Source organism: Etheostoma cragini, chromosome 10 (assembly GCF_013103735.1).
Source record: "Etheostoma cragini isolate CJK2018 chromosome 10, CSU_Ecrag_1.0, whole genome shotgun sequence".
Lineage (NCBI taxonomy): Eukaryota > Metazoa > Chordata > Actinopteri > Perciformes > Percidae > Etheostoma > Etheostoma cragini.
The window spans coordinates 15,044,024-15,071,352 of record NC_048416.1 but is presented as its reverse complement, the minus strand read 5'-3'; the positions used below and the strand labels follow the sequence as shown (position 1 = coordinate 15,071,352).

Genomic DNA, 27,329 nt, shown 5'->3' with positions numbered 1-27,329 from the left:
CATCTTCATCTCAGTAAGGGAGATGTGTGGTTGTGTTTTTATCCTCAGGGCACTCTGTTCCTCTGTTTCATTGGCTGCTGTTTTATTATCCACAGAGGCTTTCCTGTCAGGTGAATCCTCCCATCAGCTATTGATGCTATTGCTCGTCCTTTTTTGGAATAAAATGGAGCAGCTTGATACAGGTTGCAAATTAATGTAAGATTCTGTTATTTTGCACTTAGTTATTAGAGTGCTTTTAGAAGGATGTTTGTCTTTTACCTTTCATTTTTTGGAGGGGTTAACCATTGAATTAAACCATTTCTAACTTTGGGAAAGCACACATAGCGAGGTGCAGAGCAGCGTGAGCTTCAATATAAGAACAAAAACAATAAAGTGAAAGATACTGAAACGCTCCTTAAAGCTGAGAGGAACTGCAGAGTCTGGAGAAAATTAACTGTGGGTTTTGCAATATAAGTAATTTGATCTATTATTATGAAAATATCCTCACTCAAATCTCCTATAACAAAAAGTTTTAACTTGTACCGCATCTACTTAATATTGGTAACTTTAGACCACTCAAATTAAAAAAGACCAGGCTGCAAATGGAGTTTGTTCACAGTTTAATTTTGCGTGCCTACCATATAACTCGGCCATGTGCCATAATTGCTACTTTTTGCAAGTGAAAGGTCCAAGTGGCTCTCCAAAGTTGTCAGGGACTAAAGTACTGCTACAGGTTCTTTCAGGTAGTTGTCATTCTAGCTGTGTGATTATGGACCGATTTAGACCTGCAACCACATGGGAGTGCAATTAGCTACCTGACAGGAAAGAAATCTAGCAGTGCTCCAGGGCCTGAGGACCAGATTTAAGGATCACTGGTCTAAAGCCTGCACATGTAATTGGCAGAGACATTGTAATAAGTAGGGATCATCTCTCCCTAATCTGTCACAGCCCACGACTTCCACTCGCACCCTCTTTCATGCTTGGTTGCTGCCGCACCAGCCAGCTTGGTAAGCATCTGAACCGACCCCCACATGCCCCTCGGTGGAGGTTTCTTGGATCATTCTCTTCAATGTGGTAACCAACAACACTATTCCAAATAAGCGAATTTAGAGCGAGATGATACTGTTCTCGTTAATACTCTGCTGCCTCTGAAATTACTAAATTGCTTGGTGTAGCCTTCTGCTAAATAAATTATACAGGAAACAACTCATATGCGGATCCAGGCTTCATTCCTGGTAACAGTGATAAATTAAATTGGAACTTTTAGGTGAGCAGTCAGGCGAGACCAAACCACATTAAAAGGAGTGTCACATTACCCTCACACCAATAAATGCATTTACCTATATGGGTTTTCTAATTCATTTTTCCTAATCTGATTGTTGCTACTCCACCTTGTCCACCAGGAGCTCTAATGCTGTTGTCACTGTGTTTCTTCCTGAAACAAGTCCAACACAAATGTGACTTGAATTTATAAGCACAGTGTGGGACACCAGTGCCCTCTGGTGGTCTGAGCCTGGCTTTGAGTAAAGGACCAGTCCACATTACAGCAGGTTACATATGCTTTTGAATCAAAAATACTGCTCTGAGGCTGCTTTGGTAGCATAGTGGGTTAAGGTGCATGTAGTTATATAAGTACAATTCTACCCTATTTCTTTGTAGTTCACCATCTCTCTCTCTCTCTCTCTCTCTCTCTCTCTCTCTCTCTCTCTCTCTCTCTCTCTCCTCTTTTTCTGTCAACTCTCCAATGAAAGCATGACAAATCCCAACAAAAATACAGTCTCAATGGATAATCCTTAAGCAACATTTTATTTATTGTCACTATCATAGTACAATGTCATTTATTTTTGGAAATATCTATTTACAATTGCATAAATGTAGTGGTTAACATGGTCAAACATGGCATTATAGTTTGCACAAGAAAGACACTTTATGTTGATAAAAGACACCACAGAGGATCAACGTGTCACATGTGGTCACATGTTTTATTTGTGTTTCATGCAGTTTGTTGCTTGTAGAATCAGAGGTTTGGAAGGGAAGACCTCCTTGTCTTGATTTTGTATAAAACGCTTTGGGGTGTGGCTGTAGATTAAGGCACTGGACTACAATGTTTACATAATGTTTGCTGCTTGTCAGGCAATTTCATGCTTATCCATTTTTGTTGAATAACAGGCAGTTTTTACTTCTTCACTGGCAACACAATCACTGTATACTGTTTTAGAGGCTGAATAGCTCCACGTCAATCAAATGGAGCTCAGAGCTGGTGGGCGTCTCCTCTCACCAGCGATTACTCTGAGCAGCAACTTCTAGATCCATGATTCGTGGTAGTCGACCACTAGCACCACCTTCCAGGTAGCCCGGCTTCACTGCAGGGGTATCTGAGAGCCTCCTTTTGCTCTTGTTCAGGTCTGAATAGGAAGACAAATTACTTAATCAATTTCACAAGAGGAGGCGGGCGCCCCCCCGGGCCACAGTAACAGATGGAGAAGCAGATTTGAATCAAAGCTAGGTCATCAGATTTATACCTGAGATTGCCAATAACATCTTGCGTCTGGCTCCAAAGGTGGAGATGCCCACTTCCTTCAGATCTTCATCAGACAGAGTCAGGAATGTCTGGTAGTCAATCTGGATGAGCACAGAAAGCAGTTGCATCATGATGCTCATTCATGATGCATAACACTTTTGCCTGAGGAAAAGTGAGTGTCTGCTTGTTCATATGTATCTGTTGTTCATGCTCTGAGGCAAGTTCCTCCACACAGCGTGTTGCATGTGTAAGTGATGACAAAAACGTTTGCGTCAGAGTAAATTAATTTTGTCTTTACAGAAGTTACCTCTTGTTGTTCAAACACATCAATGTATTTGATTAGGCCGAGTTGGCTGAGCAGCTCAGGCAGGTCATCCATCATTTGGGGGGAGGGGCTCCTCTGACTGCAGGTTGACCCCCTCCTCGATGAGCACACGCTTTCGAAGTAGCTGCTGCTGCTCGGGAAGCTCTCCGCTAGACGTCACGGGTCAAAGTCCAGAGGAAAAGGTTAAAGGTGGCAGACAGAAAGAGACACGCTGTGTTCCAAATCGCGTACTTTTTCTTTTTACAATTAGTACGTACTGTTGCATGCAGAAAGCTGCATACAATTGGAACATACTGCTTCTTCATAACTTTGCAACTTGAATATTGGCCCTTTGAAGGAGATCAGCATACCCAGAAAAGTATGCTGGTTTGCATACTGCGAAATATGACCAAATGCAGTATAACATCCTGGTACTTTTTGGCATACTGCATTTGACATGCATACTAAATAATATGGTAGTATAGGTATAGTTAACGCAGGGACTGTTTTGTCAAGCTTACAGATACACATGTGTCAGACTTACGGGGTTTGTCACTTCTGCTTCTGTTCATTGAGGACGCAAATGAAGGGAAGGAGGACGTGGATGATGCAAATGTAGACGGGGGTGAGGAGGGGGAAGAGGTGGAGGAAGAGGAGGAGGAAGAGACAGGCAGGGATGAAGATGTGGATCCACGTCTATCCCTCCAGTTCTCACGGTTGCTCCCATTACACACCTTTCCCATCTGAGCAGCCCATGTCTAGAAGGAGACAGAAATTGTAACGGCATTAAATATGAGCTAGTGTTTCTTTCATCTGCGAAACACTTCACAGCAGCAGATTGTACGTCTGTCACTATCCCCTATTTTCATCGCTCTTCTCTTAGTCAGTGCTGGAGGTCATAAGACAAATGGTGTGATCAAAGTGATCACATATTCTCTTGTGTGAGAGAGTTTCAATGAACGTAAGACGTCATCCAAAGGTTTAGTCAGAAAGCTCATGTGCCCATGTTTGCTGACCTGTGATAGTAGCACTCTCTCACTGGACATGATCAATGTGGTGGGCCTAGCGCATGCTTCCTCCCAGATACCTGAGTCATAGAAGATATTGAACTTATTGGAGGAGTGCCTCTTGCCCTTATTAGCCTGAGTGAGTCTGCATCTACATCACAGGCTACAGAGCAGTCGGGGAGAGCAACCGTTCAGGAAAACAGGCTGCTAAGAAGTTGCTGTGCTGACTGAGGCGATGGTATCAGACTCCAGGTAATTGAGCATAGAAATTGGTAGTGCTAGCCCCACAGTGTGATAAATGCTTTGAAGTGTTAGACAGCAAAACTTATATATGAGGCTGTATTAGTTGGCCTTAATAGGGGTGCTTGTTTTACCAAAACAAAAAACTGCTTTAGCTGCTCAAAAGAATTTAGCAAGTTCAGCCCAAAAGTATAGAAGTCATGTCTCAGTTAACAATCAAAATGAACCATGCTAAGTTGGAAGTCCTTTTTATTTGAGTTATTAGGTCAGCTCATTTGTACCGGTTGTTGGTTGTTGCTGATGCTCAGGTAGGGTTTGTAGCTGCGTCGGCTGATGTTTCGGAGCTCTTTGACCGCCTCGGCTGGCATGGACTTGGAGAAGCCGAGGCCACTCCACGTGTCTGTGGGCTTCTGGACCTCTGTGACCACAGGCTTCCTCTGCATGGCTGGCATAACAAATACAAACACACACAGAAGGAAAATAAAGACTTGAAACCTGAATTACAGTTTTTTTTCAAATTGCTAAAACACATCTTTGGCATTTTCGAATCTTGTTCTATCAAAATACTTAACACAATTCACAAAACCACACACCCAAACTGTAAAAACCTACTACTAAACAACTACACGCTGTTGAGCATGACTCTCATCTTCAATATGCTTTGGCATGATACTAAAATAGTCCAAATTGTAGAAAAATCTTCAGATTCACAAGCAAAGCAATATTTGCAGATACAGAAAGATTTTTATTTTTTTCACCAAACAAGTCAGTGCAACATATGCACAGCAGATATATTTACGCTGGACTGAACAAGAATACGCTCACAAAAGACAAAAAATTTAAAAAGAAAATTGCAGGAACAATGTTTGGAAAAAATACGTAGAAAACAAAAAAAGGTGCTGACCTATGGTCTTTTCATAGTGCTTACTTTGTAATTGAAGTGGTGACAATTAACCATTGAGGTGCTTGGCCACGTGGCGTATATGTTGGCCAATTAGCTCATTTAGGTAGTGTCATTTTGAATGGCAGTGTTTTGAAATGGCAAACATTAGACTTTATGTCACATTGTTGTGTCTTTTCAAGAGAACCAGAAAACATGTTTTGACTTTTGATGACTTGTGAAGAGTTTTTGCTCATTGTATGTCAATTTAAATAACATTTTAGTGTGTTAGCAAGTGGAAAGAACTGTAACAGATTTGTTTTTGCTACTTGAGAACAGCTGACTCAAGCTCAACACCTCATGTGCTAGCTTGCACATGCTTGTTTACACGCTGAGACAGCATAAGTGATGTTAGTATTCATTTTTCATGTTTCTGGCCACTATGAATATGTAAATCTAACATTTACTCTTCTTTCAGCTGCTCTGCTGCTCCTGAATGCGAGATGTATCTCGTTAGCGTTTAGCTAAGACAGCTGCCTGTTGAGTCTGGAAACAACAGTTAAGAGTTGAGAGTGAACTAAAATATTAAACTTACAAAACAAAAAGAACTAAAATATGCTTAACTTCTCCTTCGTGTTGATGGAAACTGCAGATTTGAGCAATAATTCTCTGTGGGTTTGTCACTATAAGTGTCACCTTTACCATTACACATACTCATTTGATTGTAATATGGATTAGAGCACTTTTTAGGAGACATATTTGAATGAGCACACACTTTCAGAAAGCTGTGCTTACAGGCTGTATTGAGCAAAAATAATTAGAATTCACACTTTCTGTAGAACACAACAATGCATATAGCCTAAGTCCACCCATCATGAAAATGCATTGCAGGTTGTCCACGTCTCCTCTGATAGTCTGAATTGGACAAGCTGGGTTCAGGTGTTGAATAATGAATCGCAAACAGTGCCTCTCCATGCCAGCATGTGGCATACTTAATGAAACTAAAATTGCTGAGACTGAGACAGGCAGATACACTCTCAAATGAGAAACAAGTGACACTGGGTATCTTCTGGCAGGAGAACACGACCCATATGTAAATGTGTGATAAAAACTGTTGCAGCACTCCAAAGAGTGTGATATCAATGGGACCAATTATAACTGGTGGGTTGTTACTTGAGTGGCATGTGTGTGTTTGTGTGTGTAAATGTCCCATTCATATACTGGCATATGGGTGTCTTAATGACTGTGAGGCAGATGGCCCATTCAAACTGCTAATTCATAATCCCATAAAACAACACTGAGGGAATTTAGTACCATTTGGCTGCAGATCTTTCCAGTATCTTTCATATTGCATGATGGATGAGGTACTGTTTCCTGTGTGTGTGTGTGTGTGTGTGTGTGTGTGTGTGTGTGTGTGTGTGTGTGTGTGTGTACACATACTCATACTCTATTACAACTTTGGCACAGTGCAGCCCATAAGCAGGTCCCCTTCATCAGTTGTCTTGGCAGTGAAATGGTCCCCCTCTATGTAAAGCCTGCCTCTGCCCGGGATATTAACGTGTGCCCTCCATAACATTTTGGAAAAAACTAAATAGAAACCTTCATACTGGATAATCACATGATATTAAATCATGTTTCTCAACAATGTACCTGACACTTTTCAGTTTAATTTATGAACTGAAATAGCTTGGTTGTATACAGGTGGCTGTTTAACAAGCAAAACAACAATATACAGTAAGAGTGTTTGGGCCAAATCTCCCTGCAAAATGTGTTTTTAACATGTCTATATGCAATATACAGCAACTATAGATCAATAAAGAAAAGAAATCCTTGGTTAGCAATGACCTAATAGTTGCTATAGAAGCCGTTGCAGAGCTCTTGAAACCAGAGTAAGAAAGAAATATTAAACATTTAGGAGGACTAACCTTGGTTTGCCAGTAGTTTCTTCCTCTCATAGTCATAATCCTACAACGCACAAACAGGAAATAGAGGGGGTAAATATTGCATGAAATTGAATTCTTTTTTCTCTGGTTACTGAGCATAGGCAGGGCGGGAGGGGGGCTAACACTTCCTGCTACTGTGAGTGAGAGATGAAAAATAGGCGGGGTAGCAAGCAAAACAAAAATTGATTCTCAAAATGAATTGGGATCAGGTATGTGAAAATCAATAGGTTACAGAACATCATGAATATATAAAATGTTCCTGTTGTTTACAGATTCAAGGCCCTACATTCTGAATCTGAGTTCTGAGTCTCTTTCTCTTTCATACAACCTCCTCCTCTTCAAGTCCTTCTCTCTAAAACACTAACACACCTTCAGTGTCGAAAGTCTCTCAGGTGTTCAACAAGACTTGACTGTCTTTCCACTGAGATTTAGTCATAGCCAATTAAGGTTGTATATTAGATGCAGTGCAGCATTTTGGGAAGAAAAAAAAGCGACCTGCAATTCCTGTTTTTCCTCACCTCAGCCTGGGATGAGTCAGTGAGAACATCCCGAGCCAGCGTCACATCTCTCCTCAGGCTGTTCCTCCGCTCACTCCTCTCTCCCTCAGTCTCTGCATTCAGCAATCTGGCACATTCAGGACACACACACACACACACACACACACACACACACACACAGATGGAAAAGCAAGGCTATGTTACAGTAAACTGGGATGGCTATGTTCAACATTTGAGAGCTTATCAACATGTTCTTTCCCTAGAGCAACAGCAGCAATACTATAGCAGGGTTTCAAGAAGCTATACATTTATGGCTGCTCCATAAAAACTGCACATCAAAAAAAAAATAATCCAGAGAACCGCTAAAGAACACAAGGTTTCTCTGAACGGGTTTTCTGTGTCAGCAAGAGATTTGTACACTGTCCAGTGATCTGGCACATGCAGGTGTGTGTGTGCGTATTTGCATGTGTGTGTGTGTGTGTGTGTGTGTGTGTGTGTGTGTGTGTGTGTGTGTGTGTGTGTGTGTGTGTGTGTGTGTGTGTGTGTGTGTGTGTGTTAACCACGCTGTAGGCGGCAAAAATCTGGGATAAAAAAACCTTCGTCCCACAAGATTAAACTTATTTTTAGGTTACTTTGTTTTCGGTTTGAATTACACTGAGGTTAACACTAAGTCATCAGGAAATGAACGTAAGCCAACACAATGACCCCACAAGTGATGAAAACAATTGTATTTATCAGTGAATGCTCACCTGTAAGTTAGTGCCTGCCCTGTAGAATGGCGTCTGCCCTGGACAAATACCTTGTTACTTTCAGGACCCTGGAAACTCCCTCTCCGTCCCATCAATCCCAACCTGCTGATGCTGCTGACTGCATCACACACCTCAGATGATGACATCACCCCAATCTTAGAGCTCTCATCCTCTAAATGGCCGGACTGGTCCTCATTTTCTAGGATCTGAAGGAGAGGAGAGAATTTGCTGCTTTGTTTCCATTCCTAGTGAGATGTTTCTATCAGGAAATGTTTGTTTTGTACTGATAGCAGACTATATGAACACTGTGACTATGAACAGTAGCAAACCTTCTCCAGTGGCCGGCTGTCTGTTCCCTTCAGTCCTGTCCTCCCCTCATCAGTGTGTGTGGTGAGACCAGGTGGAGGTGAGGGGCGGGGCTTAGTACCAGTCAGCTGCTCGGGAGCTAGCGCAGAGCCTAAACAAAAAGAGGGGACATGAACAACGTTGTACTGCTGAATAAAACAAGGGGACATAAAAAAGACACAAGGTAAAACACAAGACACAAGTTTCCATCCATGGCATATTGTGAGTGTGCGCATAAAACAGCCTGAATACAAACCCCAGAATTGTGGTAATTATGTTGCACTTTTGACAGTAGTTTAATTCAATTCAATTCAATTTCATTTAAATGGCGCTAAATCCCAACAACAGTTATCTCATTGCACTTTTTGTAAAAGAGCAGTAACACAGTGGCTTTCTAATTTCAATGGCATTTGGATGAAAACACACCTACAAAGATACATATATGTTGTCTGCTCACCCTGCTCAGAGAGACGAAGCTGCTGCAGCAACATGTTGAGCCAATAGTTTGTCAGCCCGTTGCCGGCTAACACAGGGTCAGGGGTCATCTCGGTTACCTTGGCAGTCTCACAGGAATCCAACCCGAGGAGCAACCGGCGGGCCTCATAAAGACAGGAGATGTTTCTTTCCAGACCTTTCACCACCACTGACTGATACACATACACCAATGCAGAGTTTTACATCAGAATTCAACCCAACGCAGCATGTGAGACTAAAGGGGAGAGACGTTTTGCATCCAAAATAAGAGTGAACATTCAATAGACATTTATTTTTTAATCTGTTGTTCATAAAAAGCTCTATAGTGTAGTCCTGGATTGAAAGTGAATTTAATAAGATGAGCCAAACAGGTAACAGAACAACAAAATTACCATTTTTATTGTAGATGGTGGGGTGATTCTAACAAGAATAAAGCAACAAAGCCACATTGATAAAGTTGTACCTTGCTGGTCTGTTTTACTTTGGGCTTGACACTAATGAAGACTCCGAGGTTTTGCATCATCTGCGCTAGTTTACAAGGATCTGTCTCCCCATCTTCCCGCATGTCAAACATCAAACACACAGGTAGACAGTCCTAGATGTGCACACAAAGACACATATGCCACACGGAATGTTAAATTACACGGAGAAAGAAAACACAAGAAACAACAATGAAAACTACATTTTGACTAAACAAAAAAACTAAACAAACAAATGCACTTGCTGCCTCTTAAGATTGTTCCTTACAAAATTTCCACCCTAACATAAACAAAACAGCTTACTGTACCATGAGCTGCTGCCGAGCCAGACACACTCCATCAGCGCTGCCCTGGATGAGCAGTGACGGAGGGCCCTGAGGAGCACTGAGGTCTGGTAGGATAATCTGGGTCTGGGTTTGGTGCATAACGCTCAGGAAGTGAGCTCCGTTCTGCCCCAACAGGAAGAGATGCTGCTGGGAGGTGACATCCATCTGGCTGCTCACTATACCGCCCGCGACCTCTGACCCCAGAAGCAGCTCCATCAGGATGCAGGTCGCCTTCTGCCAGGTGATGATTTATAAATACACAAAGCGATATTAATCATCAATTAAACCTTATTGTAATGTGTTTAAACTGTAAATAGGTTACACATTTTGCTCGACACTAACCTTCACAGCAGCTACGTTTCCCTGCAGGCCCCAGACGGTGCAGCAGCTTTCATAGAAGTTGGGTTGAGCCTGAGGATGTGGTGGCACGGCCCTGAAGCTCACACTGACCCCCAACGTCTGCACTACGTGCTGAATGAGTGGGGAGCTTGCATCTGGCAGAGGTTGGGGCACCAGGCTGACTGGGAGGTCAAAGGTCAAAGACAATGGCTGCAGGTCCTAAGACAAGGAAGATTGGATGGAAAAAGTGTCATGCAGAGGTGGCACAGAGAGAGGGGGGGGGGAAATAGAGAGATGTGAGTGTGGCTTTTTGACAAATCTACCTGTCTTCTTTGTGCCAGCCATTCTATTAATCATTCTATTGATCGCTGTGTCTTGGCAGGAGTGAAGAAATTAAGTTTTGAGACCAAAGAAAATCTATCCTGGGTGTTTTCTGTTCAAACTGTACATGGACCACTCACTCTTATCCTCCTCTTGGCTTCCTCCACTCCTTCTATGGGTCCAGCGATGGAGACCTGGTCAATGTTTAAAACATGAATGAATGTTTAAATTCATTTGTTGTCTGTTTCCTTCAAAGCTGCAGTTAGTGGCTCAGGAAAATGTCGCATTAAAGATTGTTACCTGGTTGCTTTTCTCCCCTGTACCGTTGTGTCGGTTGGAGTCGGGGAAATGAATGTGACAAGATGTGACCTCCATCACCTTTTTAATGTTTCCGCCACCTTTCCCGATCACGTGAGAGTGCTCTGTATAGGCCACGTCCAACTTTAGAGTCACCTTGTTGACCTGGATTTAACAGAAACAGCCATGTAGTTTGTGCACATTACTTTTTTTAATACATAGTCATGGGGGTAGATTCAACATGAAAACGATCCAGCCGGCATGCTGCAAAATCTCCCTACAACTTCAATTATATAGCAAAATTATTTTCTAAATAACTTTCTAAATTAGGAAGCACAAGCGAAGTAGAGCACATGTGAAAGCACATCATCAAATTTTGAAAATGAAACGCTCTTACCCTGGTTTCCAGAACTTCTAGTATCTGCTTTTTGGCTTCCAAAACATTGACCCTCTTCCCTTCCACCTTCACATGTGGATCTAGATGGATATAAGAGTTCAGTTTAAGTTCTATACATTTGAGTATGTCACAGTAAACACAGAAAATAGAAAACAGGAAAGTGACAAAACACAGAGCACTGATATGGTGTGACTGAAAATATCAAGAATTTGTCACCTTTCTTTGACTTGGCTCCAATTTTCAGCTTGGATGGCCATTTCACCTGAGTGCCAGTTTCTCCCATCACCTTTGAAAGCACAAACAATAGGAGAGAGTGAGGAAAAAAACTCTTTCATTGTATGCCACGAATCCTAGCACATACAATTAAAACACACACATCAACGCTTCCAGACACACAGACACAGCAGATCTCGTCACCCTAAGAATACAATACCTCGTTTGCATTTCAAAGACTGCAATTATTTCCTTCATCAAACCTGTAATCACTAGATGCAGAGTGTGGAAAAAAATGTTAAAATGAAGGCAGAGATGCGCTCACTGATTTGGAAGCTACATTGCAGGAGGCTTTATGCACTGAGGAGAGCATCTACATTTTACTTTGGTTTATGAATAAAATGTTTCCTGATGTTGACTTACTCTCTCAAAAAACTCTTCTCCTGTCTCACCATCTCCATGCTTTGGAGCTGAAAGACACAATCAAACATTAAAAAGGAAAGATGAAGACAAACCCATTTCAATAGTGTAATTTGTCATGTTGTGTTGGTCCGCAACACAACATTCCTCTGTTTACAACACAAGTGTGCATATCAAGCATGTGTGTCAAGTCAACATTTAAATGTTGACTTGACTGAACTTTGCTAAGCGACTGGAACAAGAGGCTGCTGGGAACATAAACAATTTTAAAAGGCCATCGCTCCACAGTGACATTTACAGGGTACCCACCCCCTATCACTATGGGTTACGCTGGACGTGAGATGAGGAATGGCAAGACAACAGTGTGGGGTAGAGGGAGAAAGTGGAGGTTGGTGGGGCAACCACAAATTAGCCTACAGACAGCTAATCACATCAATGGCATTTGCTGACGCAAAGACCTCCCACTTGACCAAGAAATTAAATAACAACTGCAAGATCAAGAAGGAATGTGTAAAAAAAAAAATTTAAAAACAGAAACAGATTGCTCCTCAGCCTATCAGATCGCAATCTGGCAGGTTCTCACCTAAAGGGACGAGATACAATATTTACTGCCTGCCTGACGTTGTTCAAACAGCCACAAAAGCATCCCGCATGCAAACGCATTAAAATTCAATCCAGCTTTTTCATCAAGAGTCTGCGTGAGGACAAACAAACAACCATAGTCCCTACCTGCAGCAGTGGCACAAACAGAGTTTCAGTAACACAGGGGAGGCATTTGTCATAAACCTGCCAACCAGTGATAACTAACAGAGGCAGTTACCTCTGCTTCACCAACAGGAAGGCTAATAGCAAAAAAATACTTCAAAATGCATAAGCCATTGCAGGCCATAAATCACAATGATGCAGCAACAGGAGTTAAGAGGATGGCTGTTACACTGATGGTGACAACAAGAACGCAGCCAGTTGAAGGCCCTGACAGAGACACATGGGTCAGGTAGAGAACCGTGAGGAATAGCACACAGGGAGGCCATGATAGGCATCAGAAAAAGCAGCTCATGGAGGAATGTGAGAAAGAAATTGATAACAATGTCAGTGGAAAACCATGGAGTCCAGGTGCATGGTATTGACAGTAATGTACATCTGACATCTCAGCTCACTCACCATACAACATGTTCTCCAGCTTCTTCCTGTCGATCCTGAACCTCTCCTCCACCCATTCCGGGTCCGGGCTCTTCCCTTTTGCAATCTCCTGCCCTTGCACAGAGCTTCCACCTTCTTCCTCTTCCTCATCCTCTTTTTCTTCCCCGTCACGTTGGGCCTCGCTGGGCTCAGGCTTTGCTGCTGAGCCGGGTTCTACGCTAGTTTCCAAGTCAGGCTGCTGGGGTGCTATGGTCGCCGGGACAGGAGAGCTCTCCTCGGTGGTGGTGGTGGCCATAGCAGGACTGAGCCTTCGTCAGTGTTTGTGTGTGTGTGTGTGTGAGGATGTGTGCATGTGTGTGACCAAGGAGACCAGCAGGGAGAGAAAAAAAGGGGAGAGAGGGGCAAGAAACACCCCCTGTTTCTTTTCTTTGAATCCCCCGCCCCCTTCACTTAATTTAGTACACAAATCCAACTCTCTCTCTCTCTTCAACTGTTTGAGGCCTGAAGGTTTCACTGCTATGACATTGCAGTGAACAGATGTATAAAGAGACTTAACTCTAACACAGTCCATGTCTTCACTATCTAAGGGGCTCAAGACAAACAAAATCTACAACTTCTCCTTGAAACCAATCCTCTGTAATCCTCAATTCAATGTCCCCAGAATATGTAGATAGATAATCAAGACCTGTTATCGGACGAGATACACATTGCACCCCCACAGACAAACACTTCCTGAAAAAAATCCTCACACACAGCTAACAAAATAAACGGGTCATCCAGTTGGGTTTCACCGCACGTCTGTCCATGTCTACCCTCCCTCCCCTTCCTCTGAATGAGAAGTACGAGGGCTTGAGATTCCAGAGGTCCGGGTGAAGGGAGTGGAGGGGCGTATCACAGCAGCGAGTGTGTGGTGTTTGTGTGAAGGGGGAGCTTTGCAACAATGCTTGTGATAAAAAAAAAAAAACTCCAGTCAGAGGTGGAAGAAAATACTCTGTTACAAGTAAAAGTCCTGCGTTGAAAACCTTCTAAGTCAGCAAAATGTTCTTAAAGTATCAAACGTAAAAGTACATATTCTGCAGAAAAACGTCCTCTGTGATATTTCTATCATAAATTACGTTATTAGACTTCTGACAACGTAAGCAAGCATTTTCTCATTTTCAGACAAATTTTGCTTCAGTCTGATGCATCTGTCACATGTATTCACATGTACAGAGACTTTTAATCAATTTTCTCAACTCACGGACATCTGAAACGTGACAAGATACTGCTTTTCAGTTTGGGTTTATCTTAACAATGTGTAGCATTTTATAAGTTTTATCTAAACTCTTTAAATGAAAAGTAACTAGTCCCTATAGCTGCATAAAGTAGCATTCAATAAATGTACTGAAGTAGAGTACTAATACCTCCTAATTTTACTAACAGAGAGTACTTACAGTTTTTTTCAATCGCTTTGGCACAATTGTCGAAATGACTACTAAATGTTAAACTGTAAACTGTAAGACTATTAATATGAACATTATGTCAGTTGACTATAGTAATTTGTAATTGCCAACATGATTTGCATTAATTTGTTACTGAATCATATTACTCTCAAATGCAACTGTACGCATATTCATTGAATAAATCATTGCGCTAAATAGAGCAACCAACACACTGCTGTCACACATACTGTGCATTAGAAAAGTAATAGTTATATGGTATTGTTGTAATACTTGTCAGACGGATAAACTGAGACTAGATGGGTAACAATTCAATTTCCTCACAATTTAGAGCAGCCAAGTGTAAATGCTGTCCAACTCATAACCAATCCATTCTCAAACACATTTACTGTGTACTGCAAGGGTAAGTTCTTTACAGCTGCAAGTTGAAGGGGCATAAGAAAGGGGGTGGTGTGGTGAAGGGGAGAGAAAGGGGGAGAGGGGGACACAGAGGACATGGACAAGCCAGAGAAAGGCTGGTCGGAGCATGCAGCCTGTGTTTTTTTTTCCTTGTACATATTGTTTATTAGTTCCTGATAATTTTGCAGTTGTATATCTTTTTTTTTCTGTACAAGCTTTCTTTATGTATATGCGGTTGGCTGGTGTGTACACACAATGAGAAAGTAATGTTTTGTTGAAAGTATAGTGTTTGTCATGTCTAACATCAATACTATTCAGCTGCCCAAGTATACGTTGCAATTGGACAATATTACATGGTGGGTAACTATCACCTTCAGAGTACAATGCCATTTGACAAGATGTCTTTGCACTGTGGCTGCTTTGGTCCAAGCAATGATTTAGGAACCTTTTTGTTTTGATGACAATGATTTATTCATTGATGGATTTATTTACATTTGAGGAGTTTATTCTTTTGATTGTGTAATCCCCTTTTGCAGGTCACATAGAGAGGTGCGCTAAATGTACCATGTGGTGTGAAGTTTTGACATTGTAAGTTTGTTACAGTAAAGGTGCCAAATTGATTGGGAAAAACTGTAAGTAAATGTTGCCTACTTAGTTCCTTTCCACCACTGCCTTCAATAATACCCAGCTCCATTACTTTGTAGAAGTGGAGAAGTGGTTTAAAAGTTACAAGAAAGAGCTAATGAGATTTAAAAAATTGCTTAGCACTTATTAAATCCCCTCCCTGCTTTACATTTCCTAAACTTGAGAACTTGAGTACAGACTGAAACATGGTAACAAACTGCCCAATTAGTTAGGTCTAGTGGGACTCTGTTTCCAGCTCAACTTCATGTTTTCCTTATTGCCCAGAAAGATTTGGCCCCAGGCAAATCTGCAAATATTATTTGGCAGTGCAGAGATTTACTAACATTACAAACTACTGCAGGCTAGACTCACACGCCCAAGGAGGATGGTGAGTGAAAGACAAAAATCACTGTGTCACCATGGAAACTGGAGTAAATTATTCCAAGTTTAATCTGACTTTACAATGGCAGATCTCTTCACAGCCCCCGGTTTAGCCCCGTCTGACTAGAAGAATGTGTGTTTCCAGTAAGAGTCAGGGGGTGCGTCACTGTTTGAACCATGGGCCAACTAAAAAAAGCCAAACTGTTTTGCAGGGTGACTGATGAGCTGTGGGCGGTTTGCTAAGTAAATCAACCCCTGATTCCATGCATGAGTGAATCCTGTATTCATCTAGATAGATAGATAGATAGATAAATAGATAGATAGATAGATAGATAGATAGATAGATAGATAGATAGATAGATAGATAGATAGATAGATAGATAGATAGATAGATAGACAGACAGATAGACAGGCAGATAGATAGATAGATAGATAGATAGATAGATAGATAGATAGATAGATAGATAGATAGATAGATAGATAGATGATAGATAGATAGATAGATAGATAGATAGATAGATAGATAGATAGATAGATAGATAGATAGATAGATAGATAGATAGACAATAAACACTGAGCTGGCACTATAATCCTAAGAAAAACCTTCCCTTGATGTGGCCTTAGAGAAATTGTGTATGAGAGAGAAGTGCTACAGAAGCAAGGACTCTATAAATTATTGCCAAAAAGGTGATTATTTAGTTGATTAGACATGCCATGAAGACTGGTAGTCTCTATGCAGAAATTTGGAAAACATTTGAAAGTAAAATATTGCTTTCCTTGGTAAGTTAGATCTCTACAAATGATTGATTTTTCATGAATTGAGGTATTTAATACAAATCCCCTCAGGGTATTATTCTAGCATTGCTAAAATCAAACTGAGAGACAGGCACTTGTTCTAGAATGACGTTTTATAAAATGCAGTTCCGTATTTATGCAGCCTGAACCTCCAATATATATTTTGTTCTATATTTTAAAATGGGGTTTGTGGTGTACTGGCACCATCGGGGAGTTAAGTAGATCTACTACTTGGTACTATACTTCTCCACTGGACTCCTGTCGGTCTGTCGTTCCCCATCGCCCCACATGGTGACGCTGTGACGCTGTGAGCCTTCTCACACTCGTCACCTGAGACACTTCCGGGTTGGTGATCTTCCGATCACATCTCGTGACAGATTTTATTTACCAGTAGCCAAACTGCTGCTGGAGAGAGACCCGTAACAAGAACGGCTACTTCATGGGGCCAGAGTCTGAGCCCCAGCCCCAGGTGAAGCTGAACATGCCTTTTCGGAGACAATTCTTTAGTTAAAGTTGCCGTGAAAAACAAACCATGTGGAGAGTTCAAGGTTTTGTTGGAAGAGGTGAGTTCCCCGTTTACATAACGTCAGTGCCATGTTGTTTCTTCAGGTATCGCTGTTATTAAGAACCAAACGCCCTTTGTAGTTATTCCCGTGTTGCTAAACGTTAACTTTTTTGAAGCTACCGTTAGGGGTTATAGTGAAGTCAATTCATAAATAAGAAAAACGTAGACTTCCTTCTCTATTTTAGTTACTACTCTGTGAGGGCAACCGACACCGTCACCCGGTTTATTTTGGTCGAAGTCAGGGCAGTCAGCTCCTGTTACTAACGGTTACTAACCCGCTGGGGCGGTGTAACTATGGCCCAACTGTTGTCAAATAGCAAGAACGTGACCTGCGCACACGCCTTATACTGTAGACTCTGTATGCTGTGTGGTATTTGTGTTAAATTATTTGTCTGTGTCTCTTATTATCTTAATTATTTATAGTAACACTAATTTAATTGTATTACTTTTTCGTTGTCATGGATTTACTTATAAGCTATTACTGATTTACATAACTTATATTTGTGTTTTACTCATCCCTGTATACGTCTGTGTAACACATATAGGTTTGAGAAACTATACATTTGTAATGCACTGCAATTCTACACCTCTGTCATCATAATACCCTGACACTCTTTGTAATAATGCCATTTATTGTCATGCAAGTCAGTGTACACACCAACCAGCCAGATCTCATCACTTGGGTTTTAATAGCCTATTCCTTTGTAAATTGATGATATTTCAGGACTTTCAATATTGTGTCTAAGTGCTGCTGCAAATGGCATTTAAATCTGACCAAATACCAAACATCAATTTCAAGATGCTAGGTAGTTGATTTGAGATAATAACATAATCAGAGCCGTTTTGAGCATCACCTAAAGCCAAAAAATGTAACTAATCTAATGATTGTAGTTGGACTTCTTTAGCAAGTTTGGTCTTTGAGTTTTTTGAGTGTTTTTTTCATCTGCTCTTTTCCGTTTTAGACACAAATACAGTTATAATAACGGTCCAAAATTAGGTGAAGAAAAGACGCAAAACTACCACAAAGTGACACAAACCGACTACAAAGAGTAGCCAAATGACCACGGAGACCCAAAACAAACCCTGAGAAAAGACACAGATGTTGTTGATTATAACTGTTCAAAATTATTGGAAGAAGAGACGCAAAATTACCAAAAAGAGACACAACACGACTACAAAGAGACGCAAAATCCCACTAACGGGCCACAACATGTATGTGGGAATTACATTTCTTTGAAAAAACGTAACATTTTCTTAAGGAAGAATGCTTAAACCCCCACCAAATACATGCACCTAAGTCTTCCACAAACCTAAGGAAAACACCGATAATGTAACGGTATATTTACGAGATGTTACCCAAATCGGTTATATAGGTAATGAATCATTTGCGAATGATTTAATGGTCAGTTTTAAGCATGATTAATTAAATCTTACGGACGTTTTTAGATTCTATTACGCCGTCATATTGGCAGTACAGCATAGTAACAGTAGCTACCACTTTATTTTATGCCTCCCGTAATTTCCTGCACCTTTGTAGAAATGAACAGATTAGCTGTTTTAGAAAAAAGGTCTCTGAAAAGCATTTTGTAATGTGGTGCTTATTATGTGCTAATATGAGATACTTCTAGTTAATAAATTCCAATTAGTTCTTGTATCTTATCTAGAGAGTGTCTTTGTCAGTGCACAGCAGGTCAGCTACGCGCGCAACAATGTCAAATTTCAGCATAAATGGAGGACATAGTTCCAGTGATAAAGGAATAATAAATACATGTTCACTTGGATTCCTAAATGGAGCAGTTCTCTGCTTTGGAAATCCACAACTTCTTATAAACTACAAAAGTAAATTGGGGTGTAACGATACATCAGTCTGGATCAAAATATCCATTTGGTATCATTAGTGCAGATAGACAGGAAAGGGCGGAGGAGAGAGGGGATGACACCCAGCAAAGGGCAGCGGGTACATATCATCTTTAAGATGAAAGAAATTTTTTCTTTTAATGAAAAATAATATTTTGTTGTTCTTTTAAATGGCTGGAAGAGCTCAGTAATTGTTCAATAATATTTTAGTTGCTTTTTGTGAGTTGATATAAATGGAATTCACGTTAAATGGGCACATGAAATCCTCTCATGTCGAACGCAGCCCCTAAATTGAATCAAATCAAAATTGTCTTGGAATTTATTTAGAAATTACAGACCATGGTTTGTATGTTGGGTAGTTTTGAGGAGGCTGAATCCTATATCTCCCTGACATTTGAACACTGGACATTATAGTCTCATTTGTGCTCTTTTTGTCTTCCCATTACTTCTCAGTTCTGCACCGATGCCATGGCAGCACCCCCCTGCGACTTCCCCAGAACCAGGGGCAGTCTCAGGGACTGGGGGAGGTTGAGGTCATCAACAGCTCAGCTGTCCTCTCCAGCTCACGACACACCTCCGACATCAGGTACTTCTATCCTTTCTTTTTCACCGTTCAACCTTTGTCCAGGTCTGATGAGAAAAGCCTGGAAAGAAGGAAATACACCCGGGGGGTCTCACTTTGATCTCACATATTAACAGCTGATGAAAAGAAAAACTTTAAGGTCAAACCTCAGGGTCTACTCTCATCCCATTCCTTTGTTGTTCCTTTACCCCTTCTTTGAACCCGTTCTCCACCCGCAGCTCTCTTGCTGCCTCCCTTTCAGCTGGTTGCATCATTCAGCAGCATCTGCTGTAAGCATGAACATTGTTAGTCAAGCGCACAAAAACAAAGCCTTGTGCCTTAAGCACAGTATTTCTGTGATGCCTTCATACAATATACTGGAAATAGAAACAGACATATACTTGTTATATGTTGTCTGTACTGTTTTTCTGTTAGCGCTCAGAAAGAGGAGAATGGAAGGAGGAGGAAGAAACAGAGGAGCTTTCAGTTCGGCTATGCTGAGCTCCCACGTTACACAGCCCTGGACGCTGTGGGATGGGTATGTCTTCATTATCAAAACATGTTTTCTGATATAATAATAATAATAATACATTTTATTTAAAAACGCCTTTCTTGGCACTCAAGGACGCCGCACAGGGAATTCATAAATTAAGAACAGCAAAACAAATACTATACAACAGCAAAACAAATACTATACAACAGCAAAACAAATACTATACAACAGCAAAACAAATACTATACAACAGCAAAACAAATACTATACAACAGCAAAACAAATACTATACAGCAAAACAAAACCATAATACTGATATGTCCAGTATTACTTGTAAATCTAGACTGATTGGAGAAATAGTGCATAATAACCTCGCTCCCATGCACTATTTCTGTTAAAGGTGAAGTCAGCGTCCAATACAATTTTTGGCAAATTCAGCAAATGTCTCTTTGCGGTCTGCTAGCTATGTTTGCACTGAAAAGAAAAATGGTGTTCATCCACAGTCCTGGCTCTGTAAATGGGAAACAAACAACTCATGTCGGACCAAGCCACCCAACACTATTCGGTTTGGGCTCATGCACAGGACAGGGGAATGGCTATGGATGTAGAAAGAAATGACCGTGGGAGCGAGAGGGATGGTGAATTTGTTCTGAAGGAGCACTGACTGGTGGATTTGTATGGGTGTTGAGTTCAAGTGTCAACAATCTTTTATCAGAACCACAGACTCCACCTTTAAATCAGTGTAGAACTAACTGTGATCACAATTACCAACTACAACCTTTATGGGAAAAAGAACAGACATCAAAGCAACCATTCAAAACCAGTCCACCTCCAAAACTGTGGTCTTTGCTGCTGACGACACTGTGCCACTGTTCTCATCTCTACACTTGTTTCATGCTAAAAGTGCTGTCTCTTTAACTGTATCAACTAAAAACTCAAAACAATCACACTAGTTCCTTGTAGAAGCTCATGTTATGCATGTAAGAGAAAATACAGCCATTAAACACATATGAATCAGGCATTGTGGCACATTTGGCCTTTTGCCAAAATATGAGATGGCGCTCACAACATGATATGGTTCCCAGTTGCTAACGAACACTGCTTACCAACACATAGTCTCAATCTGCAACTCGCTGCTTCTTTTCTTCAGCACTACTTACTGTGTAGAGTTTTGGTTGGAATGGAAGCCTGCTGACAGTTGGCTGACCGTGACACATCGTTGGCTATTCCTTGTTTACAGTATGATGGTACTAGGAGTAGCAGTGCATGTCTCACATCTCGTGTTCTCATGAGAGTGATGTCTGTCCACAGGGTGCTGCAGCAGTTCTGTTTATGCAGATCTGCAGGAAGATCCACTCCCAGTTCTCCTCAAGCACTGAGCCCAATCCGATCCCTGGAGCCCTGACAGCACCCTCCACTTTGCACAAGTGCGGCTACCGCATCCTGCTGGAGATCTGTGAGTCACATTATTGTAACTAAGCTTCTAAGTCCACTGATGTTTCACCGTTTTCGCATAAACTGTTGAAACCCATTGCCAGGATAGTTCTACACAAGATATATTTAATTATCTATAATTTAAATCCAAAAGTGTTTCCTTTTTGGTAAATTTGTGTGAAAATGAAAATCCTAATTTAGTGTTGTTGTCTGGGTTCTCCAGTGTCTAGACGAGATGTCCTGCCCAGAGGAAGCAGTGTGTTGTGTCTGCCGGTGGTGCCGGAGAGACACGACCAAGATCAGTCTCTGGGCAGCAGTACAGGTGACGCTGTGAGCAGCGGTGAACAGGACCGTCTGACTGCTGACTGCTCCCTCTCTGACCAACAGAAGCCACTCCTGAACCAGGATTCTACTATACCTGGTTCGTGCTTGTCTTTCTGGTAGTCAAGACTGATTAAAGATGTTTACGCTCACATTTGTAAGAGTGGTGAAAATGACATTGTTCTTCCTTGACTCACAGAGGAATCCCTTCTGTCAGCATCCTATCCTTTGCAGAACGATGCTAACCAAGACAACACAGAGACTAAAGATAATAATGACAAGGTGAAAGACTATCTCGTTTAGTTTGGGTGCAGTTTGTTTTAATGCAGCATTTTTGTTCTTCTTTGTAACTTGTCGTCTCAGCGTAATTGTTGTTTTTCCTCCTCTTCTGTGTTTACAGGACATGTCTGATGAGGAGAGGTTGGCAGGAGCAGCATTAAATCTCAGACACGTGGGCGAAACCAGCATTCCCGTTATCCTTAACATCATCGGTAGTGATATATTGACACAGTTACACACCAGATCACTTTCACACATTCATTCCTACTCAAGGCAATCCATTTTACACCAACCAAATGTTCTCCTTTTTGTAGTCTTTTTTAAATTTTCCTCTTCCCATAGCTCATATCTTCATCTCTGTGTTTATTGCAGGTCTACAAAGTTCCAAGAATGAGAAGCACAAGGAAGCTTTTACTTGTTTTGTAGCTGCAGCTCAGCAGGGTTACGGCAAGGCCCAGTTTAACACGGGTGTGTGCTACGAGAAAGGCAGAGGAGTCAGCAAGAACAAAGAGAAAGTGAGAATCCAGACAGCACACTTTACTTTCTTGAGTGCTTCATCATTCTTAAAATAATCATACTCGCGCTTCTCCTATATATTAACTCTGTGTTGAGAGATCATTCTTGTGTGTTTTCTTTTCAAGGCTCTGTATTACTACGGGCAGGCAGCAGTTGGGGGTCACAGTCAGGCTCAGTACCGCTATGCAAAGCTGCTCCTGACCAGCAGGGGGCAGCAGAGTTTAGAGGAGCTGAATACCGCCATCCACTTACTGGAACTGGCTGCTGCAGCTGGACTCACCAAGGTAAGAAATCAAGACAAAATCCTTGTTCATCTTTCAGACAATGTCGTTTTCAACTGTGGTGCATTCAAGTACTATTAAACAACACCTGACATAATAATTTTCCAACAGTGCATTTTATGCGAAACTGTACTTCAACTTATTCATTTAATAACTTGTTAAAAAATCATCTTTTACAGGAGACATTTAGACATCTCACAGTAGAAAAAGAGCGGGTAAATAAAAATAAATGTTGGTTGTATTTAATTTGGCAGCTTCAGTTTTAGGATCCTGGTATTGTCTATGTTGGCTCACTCTCACACTGTCATGGCTTACTGGGACATTTTAATAGAACAGAGTAAACATTAATGTTCTCAGTAAAATCTATTAACTATTATTAAGTCAAAATGTCTTTTGTGAAAAAGGTATATTATAATTATTTGAAAGAGCCAGTGAAAAGTACAACAGTGTTAAGCCATGAAAATATAACAATATATAACATATAACATTTATTTTCTGTTTAGTTTTAGAAACCTGGGAGAGGCATCTCATTTTACAACATCTTGTTACATAATGTAAAACAAATTGTGAAGACTCAAATTACACAGGAACTGTGTGTTATTTAACAATCGTGTCATTGTTATTTACCATGCTGTCTAACCGTGGATCACTTCATGCTGGTGTATTCCAACAGAAGTAAATCTACTATCTCTCCCTCTCTCCATCTTCAGGCTCAGGTCTGCCTGGCCTCGGTCTACACTCAGGAGCCGGTGAGAGACGGCAGCAGGTCTGTCCACTACCTGAAGATGGCAGCAGAGAACGGAGTGAGTGCCCTTCTAGATGCTTCGAGAGTTTTATCTATGGCTCCCACGGTCCCTTCTCAGTCATTCTGTATTAGCGATGCACAACAGCAGTGGAGTAGTCTAATGTATTGTAGTGGGTATACTGTACCACTGTTTTTTCTGGCTCAGAATGGGCCTTTTGGGGTGAAGCATATCAACGTGTAAGGTCTGGGTGTCTTCCTCCAGGATAATTTTGAGCATCTAAAGACTAATCCTGCATAATGATAAACTTTTATGCACCAATTTATGTTGGGAATACCTTTATGTATCCTATGAGAAGGAAAACACGGATCACATTCAAAATATGTCAGAAATATAATGGAATATAAAGCTGTAAGGGGGCTTTCACATTGGAAAAGTTGACCCCAAAGCAACAAGGAAAAATAAAAAAGGCTAGTCCTATTTGTCTTAAATGTGCAGTGAAGGGAGGATACTGGCATTAGTCAGCGAGGTGCGGGTTGATGAAAGCTGAGGAAAGTCTCTCAGCATGTTCTGCAGCTTTGGTTTAGTTTGCTGTCACATTACTCTACCCTGTATCTGTGAATACAAATATCTTAAGGGAAAATTCTGTCACAAATTATGTCATGTATCATTGCACAAGTGGGCATATGGAAATCCTGGAGATTTCTTAGTGAGTATACTGCGTATACTTGTGTATCACGTAGACTACAGCACTGGCGAGGAGTATCCCCACCATATCCTGCTTTTGATATCACAGCTTCTCTGTAAAACATCCCTACTTAGAATTTGTGCTGGGTTAAAATAATCCTATCAATTACTTTTATTACAAATCTCCTTAGAGCTGCAACCTTGCTGAATGTCCCGGTGTTTAGTCACATGGGGCTATTGTGATTGTTTGAATAGTGACATCTTCCATCCTCTCCCTTTACTCCTATGTCTATTTAAGTTCCTGGTGTTGGTTGATAATGTGTTACATTAAGTTTCTAGCCACTCTCTGCACAAATGAAGAGAGGGGCTTTTCTAGGAAATGGAAAAGCCAAAACTTTTATTTTACGCCACCGAGCCCGGCGATAGCTGTACCTGAGTACCTTTTATGAAATTGCCCTTAAAGTCTCCACTACGAAATGTTGAGTCTGGGCAGACATGGATGTAAACTGCAACTTGACTGGTTGGCAGAGGCAGACAAGAGCAAGGCGGTAATTGTAGTTGTTCATGTGTGCAGGACAACACCGCCCTGCTATTCCTGGGTCAGTGTTTTGAGAGCGGCTTTGGGGTGCAGCAGAATCTGAGGACAGCGATTGAATATTACAAACAAGCGGCTCAAGCTGGCAACAAGCAGGCTAAAAGCTTAATGACGCCTCCCAGTGATACTTACAGTAAGGGTAAGCACACACATTTCACATTTTTATTGGTCATTACATTTTGTGCATTTGTTAGGGATGGAACTGCATGTCAAAAGCTTTTAATGAGCCAAGACAGCAGTGATAATATATGTGGGAACGAGCAATGGATTTCTCTTCCGTCTCCCTCTCTTTTTCAGCAGAAGATGCCGTGTTACGCTCCATCCGTTCAGCTCCATGTTTCTCTGAAGCCGACCGTCAGCTCAACAAGCGGCTTTCATCTCTTGCCAGTTGTGTCTCTCTCTCCACCAGTCACCCCGTCACCCTTCCCCTCCTGCCTCACTCATGGAGCACCGGGAGCCTGTGTGCCCCCCCGCCGCTGTCCTCCACGCCTCGTCACCTCCACCCCAGCACTGAGGGAGGAGCCTGCCAGTGGACTGTAAGGATAGGATAGTTTACTGAGCCGGCACAGGTCCAACTGAGGAATGTATGTCATAGCGTGAATGTGTTTTCACCAGAGGAGAAAGGTCAAAGTGTGTACATATTGTGAAGTCTGGATTAGAGTGAATAGATTTTATACTTGATCTTATATATGCATGTGTAGACATTATGGTGTTTAAGATTTGTATTTTTGTAAGTTTGAAAGAGTTGTTGCATACAAGGTCCTATATGTAGAATGACATATGGAAGTTTAGTTAATTATTTGTTTCCATAAAGATCTCCTGTGAGTAAGAAAATGTGGTCTAGGTGCCTTTGGGTGGGTTGATGATTTCAGGTGGATACTTGGATACTTACTCATGTTTAAAAAAAAAAAAAAAGAAGAGGAATGTCATAATTGTGTCTGCACAACTGTATTGCTGGATTCAAACCTCTGAAACTGTCAAAGTGCTTTGAATTAGTGTCATAATAACCCTCAATAAAACCATTACCATCTTTGTAAAAGAACAACTTTAGAATTAACAAAGGGAAAAGCTATGTGATAGTCCAACCTGTTTACTTTAAACATGCCAAAGTAAATTGTGATGCACTCTCAAGAGGATGTTGTACTGTCATGGACACATGCTTAGTAAAAATATCAAAAAATAAGTTTTATGGCTGTCTTGTTACTGTATAATTACTGTTAAAATTCACTGATGAGCAGAAACAGTATTCTAGGAGCAGAGAGAGGTATATCTGTAGTCACAACAATAACTTTAATTTTAAATAAGCAGTGCAATAGTCTGGACTCGTGCTGTTATGTATGGGAATAACTTTACAGATGAAAATATAATTTGTCTTAGAGTCCATCTTCATGCACTATTTGTCTAAAGAGAACTAAAGGTGCCTGTGTGTTCCAGATGCGGATGTGATCATCGTTCTCGCCCTGTAAGCTATTCATATTTCTTCAGACTACTGCATGACGTAAGGCTCGGATGATGTCGGATTTCATTACCTGAGTTGCAAAATAACACCGGTAGATTTATTATGGTTGCGTCTCCTTTGTGCGCCGAGCGTCACGCGTCCGCGGCAGTGATTGGCCGGCTGGGTGAGGGCTCCGCCGCGCCGCTCCGGGATCCTCTGGCGCAGAGAGATAGCGCAGCTTGGCCGCCAGCGAGCACCGAGCCGGGCTGGGAGGGCAGATGATGTGATCTAATACGGGCGGCCGGCAGCAGCTACGGGCGGAGCAGCACTTAAGCAGCTGTCGAACTCGGCGCTGCTTAGTAGTGTGTGTGTGTGTGTGTGTGTGTGTGTCGTCGTTGAGCGGAGGCGCAGAAGCCCGGAGGCTGACCGAAGCGGTGAGTGGATGTAAATAGATGCTCTCGATGGGATGTGCTCCCCTCCCAGTGCGGCGGTCGTGATGAGGCTAGGTGCTGAAGATTTACTGCGTCTGTTCCATATCGACACCACTGCTTTTGCAATAACTCCACCTATGCATCCTCGGCATATGGTGGATTTAAAGATGATCTAAAGCTGTTTCTGATATTTCAGTGAGGGGGTTTATTGGGGTGGCAGCAAGAAACGAGGGGCTAGAATAGTCCACCCATGACATCATCGACTTTTTCAAGTTCATTTTCTTCCCAGCTTGTGCTTTCATCTGTTGCATTTGATTTCTGAAGCAGTGGGTGCAGCTCAGAGTTGAGGAAAGAGGCCTACCATTCCAGAGAGTAAGTTCATGAGAATGGTTTCCTCTTGCAGGCCAAGCTCTCTGCAATATCATCTGACAGTGAATTTCCAAAGCATATTATTGATGTGAAGTGATACGAATTTGATATTTCTTGTGACCTTGCTACAAAAGCACTCTTGTCTGTAAATCTGTACAAGGCAGACAGTATAAATAGCTAGAGCAGATACAGATCCTGTCATGAAACCTAGCTCCAAAAATAGAGGGATGGCATTGTATTTTGTCTGTC

At 41.5% G+C, this 27,329-nt stretch overlaps 3 protein-coding genes across 11 annotated transcripts in view; 2 read left to right on the top strand and 1 right to left on the bottom strand.

Moving 5' to 3' along the window:
- Positions 1 to 1,798: 1,798 nt before the first annotated feature.
- On the bottom strand, positions 1,799 to 13,275 carry bicc2 (bicaudal C homolog 2). The gene is made up of 19 exons (XM_034884311.1): positions 12,893 to 13,275; positions 11,735 to 11,781; positions 11,315 to 11,384; positions 11,099 to 11,178; positions 10,705 to 10,866; positions 10,545 to 10,598; positions 10,087 to 10,302; positions 9,727 to 9,978; positions 9,403 to 9,534; positions 8,923 to 9,112; positions 8,450 to 8,577; positions 8,121 to 8,326; positions 7,393 to 7,498; positions 6,857 to 6,896; positions 4,333 to 4,496; positions 3,349 to 3,562; positions 2,808 to 2,974; positions 2,502 to 2,601; positions 1,799 to 2,384 (listed from the first exon to the last, which is right to left on the bottom strand). Exons 1-19 carry the CDS (start codon positions 13,164 to 13,166, stop codon positions 2,254 to 2,256), a joined length of 2,733 nt encoding a protein of 910 aa, XP_034740202.1. The 5' UTR covers positions 13,167 to 13,275; the 3' UTR covers positions 1,799 to 2,253.
- A 3,544-nt stretch (positions 13,276 to 16,819) lies between these two features.
- dele1 (DAP3 binding cell death enhancer 1) lies at positions 16,820 to 26,031 on the top strand. 6 transcript variants are annotated; one of them, XM_034884163.1, is made up of 13 exons: positions 16,820 to 17,072; positions 19,385 to 19,517; positions 19,929 to 20,031; positions 21,298 to 21,442; positions 21,644 to 21,841; positions 21,941 to 22,023; positions 22,142 to 22,232; positions 22,393 to 22,535; positions 22,662 to 22,820; positions 22,997 to 23,032; positions 23,528 to 23,620; positions 24,822 to 24,975; positions 25,143 to 26,031. In XM_034884163.1, exons 1-13 carry the CDS (start codon positions 17,042 to 17,044, stop codon positions 25,391 to 25,393), a joined length of 1,620 nt encoding a protein of 539 aa, XP_034740054.1. In that variant the 5' UTR covers positions 16,820 to 17,041; the 3' UTR covers positions 25,394 to 26,031. The 6 variants fall into 6 exon arrangements, with proteins under 6 accessions (XP_034740054.1, XP_034740053.1, XP_034740051.1 ...); XM_034884162.1 differs by having other exon boundaries at positions 25,140 to 26,031; XM_034884160.1 differs by having other exon boundaries at positions 24,822 to 24,981.
- A 419-nt stretch (positions 26,032 to 26,450) lies between these two features.
- The window catches only part of LOC117951425 (amyloid-beta A4 precursor protein-binding family B member 2), a 35,671-nt gene continuing 34,792 nt past the window's right edge, over positions 26,451 to 27,329 (top strand). For 3 of the 4 annotated variants that reach the window (XM_034883103.1, XM_034883104.1, XM_034883101.1), the window contains exon 1: positions 26,462 to 26,714. The gene's annotated coding sequence lies outside the window, so the exon portion shown is untranslated. Of the gene's footprint in view, positions 26,715 to 27,329 lie in introns of all 4 variants that reach the window. The other variant, XM_034883102.1, reaches the window with a different exon arrangement.

Excerpts from the sequence above, each read along its gene's own strand:
- bicc2 (XM_034884311.1), bottom strand. The coding sequence starts at position 13,166 with ATGGCCACCACCACCACCGAGGAGAGCTCTCCTGTCCCGGCGACCATA. Across the intron at positions 3,563-4,332 it reads TCAGCAACAACCAACAACCG|ACATGGGCTGCTCAGATGGG; the intron begins GTACAAATGAGC and ends GTCTCCTTCTAG. Across the intron at positions 2,385-2,501 it reads GATGTTATTGGCAATCTCAG|ACCTGAACAAGAGCAAAAGG; the intron begins GTATAAATCTGA and ends CTTCCTATTCAG.
- dele1 (XM_034884159.1), top strand. The coding sequence starts at position 17,042 with ATGTGGAGAGTTCAAGGTTTTGTTGGAAGAG. Across the intron at positions 22,536-22,661 it reads TCAGCAAGAACAAAGAGAAA|GCTCTGTATTACTACGGGCA; the intron begins GTGAGAATCCAG and ends TTTCTTTTCAAG. Across the intron at positions 22,821-22,996 it reads CTGCAGCTGGACTCACCAAG|GAGACATTTAGACATCTCAC; the intron begins GTAAGAAATCAA and ends CATCTTTTACAG.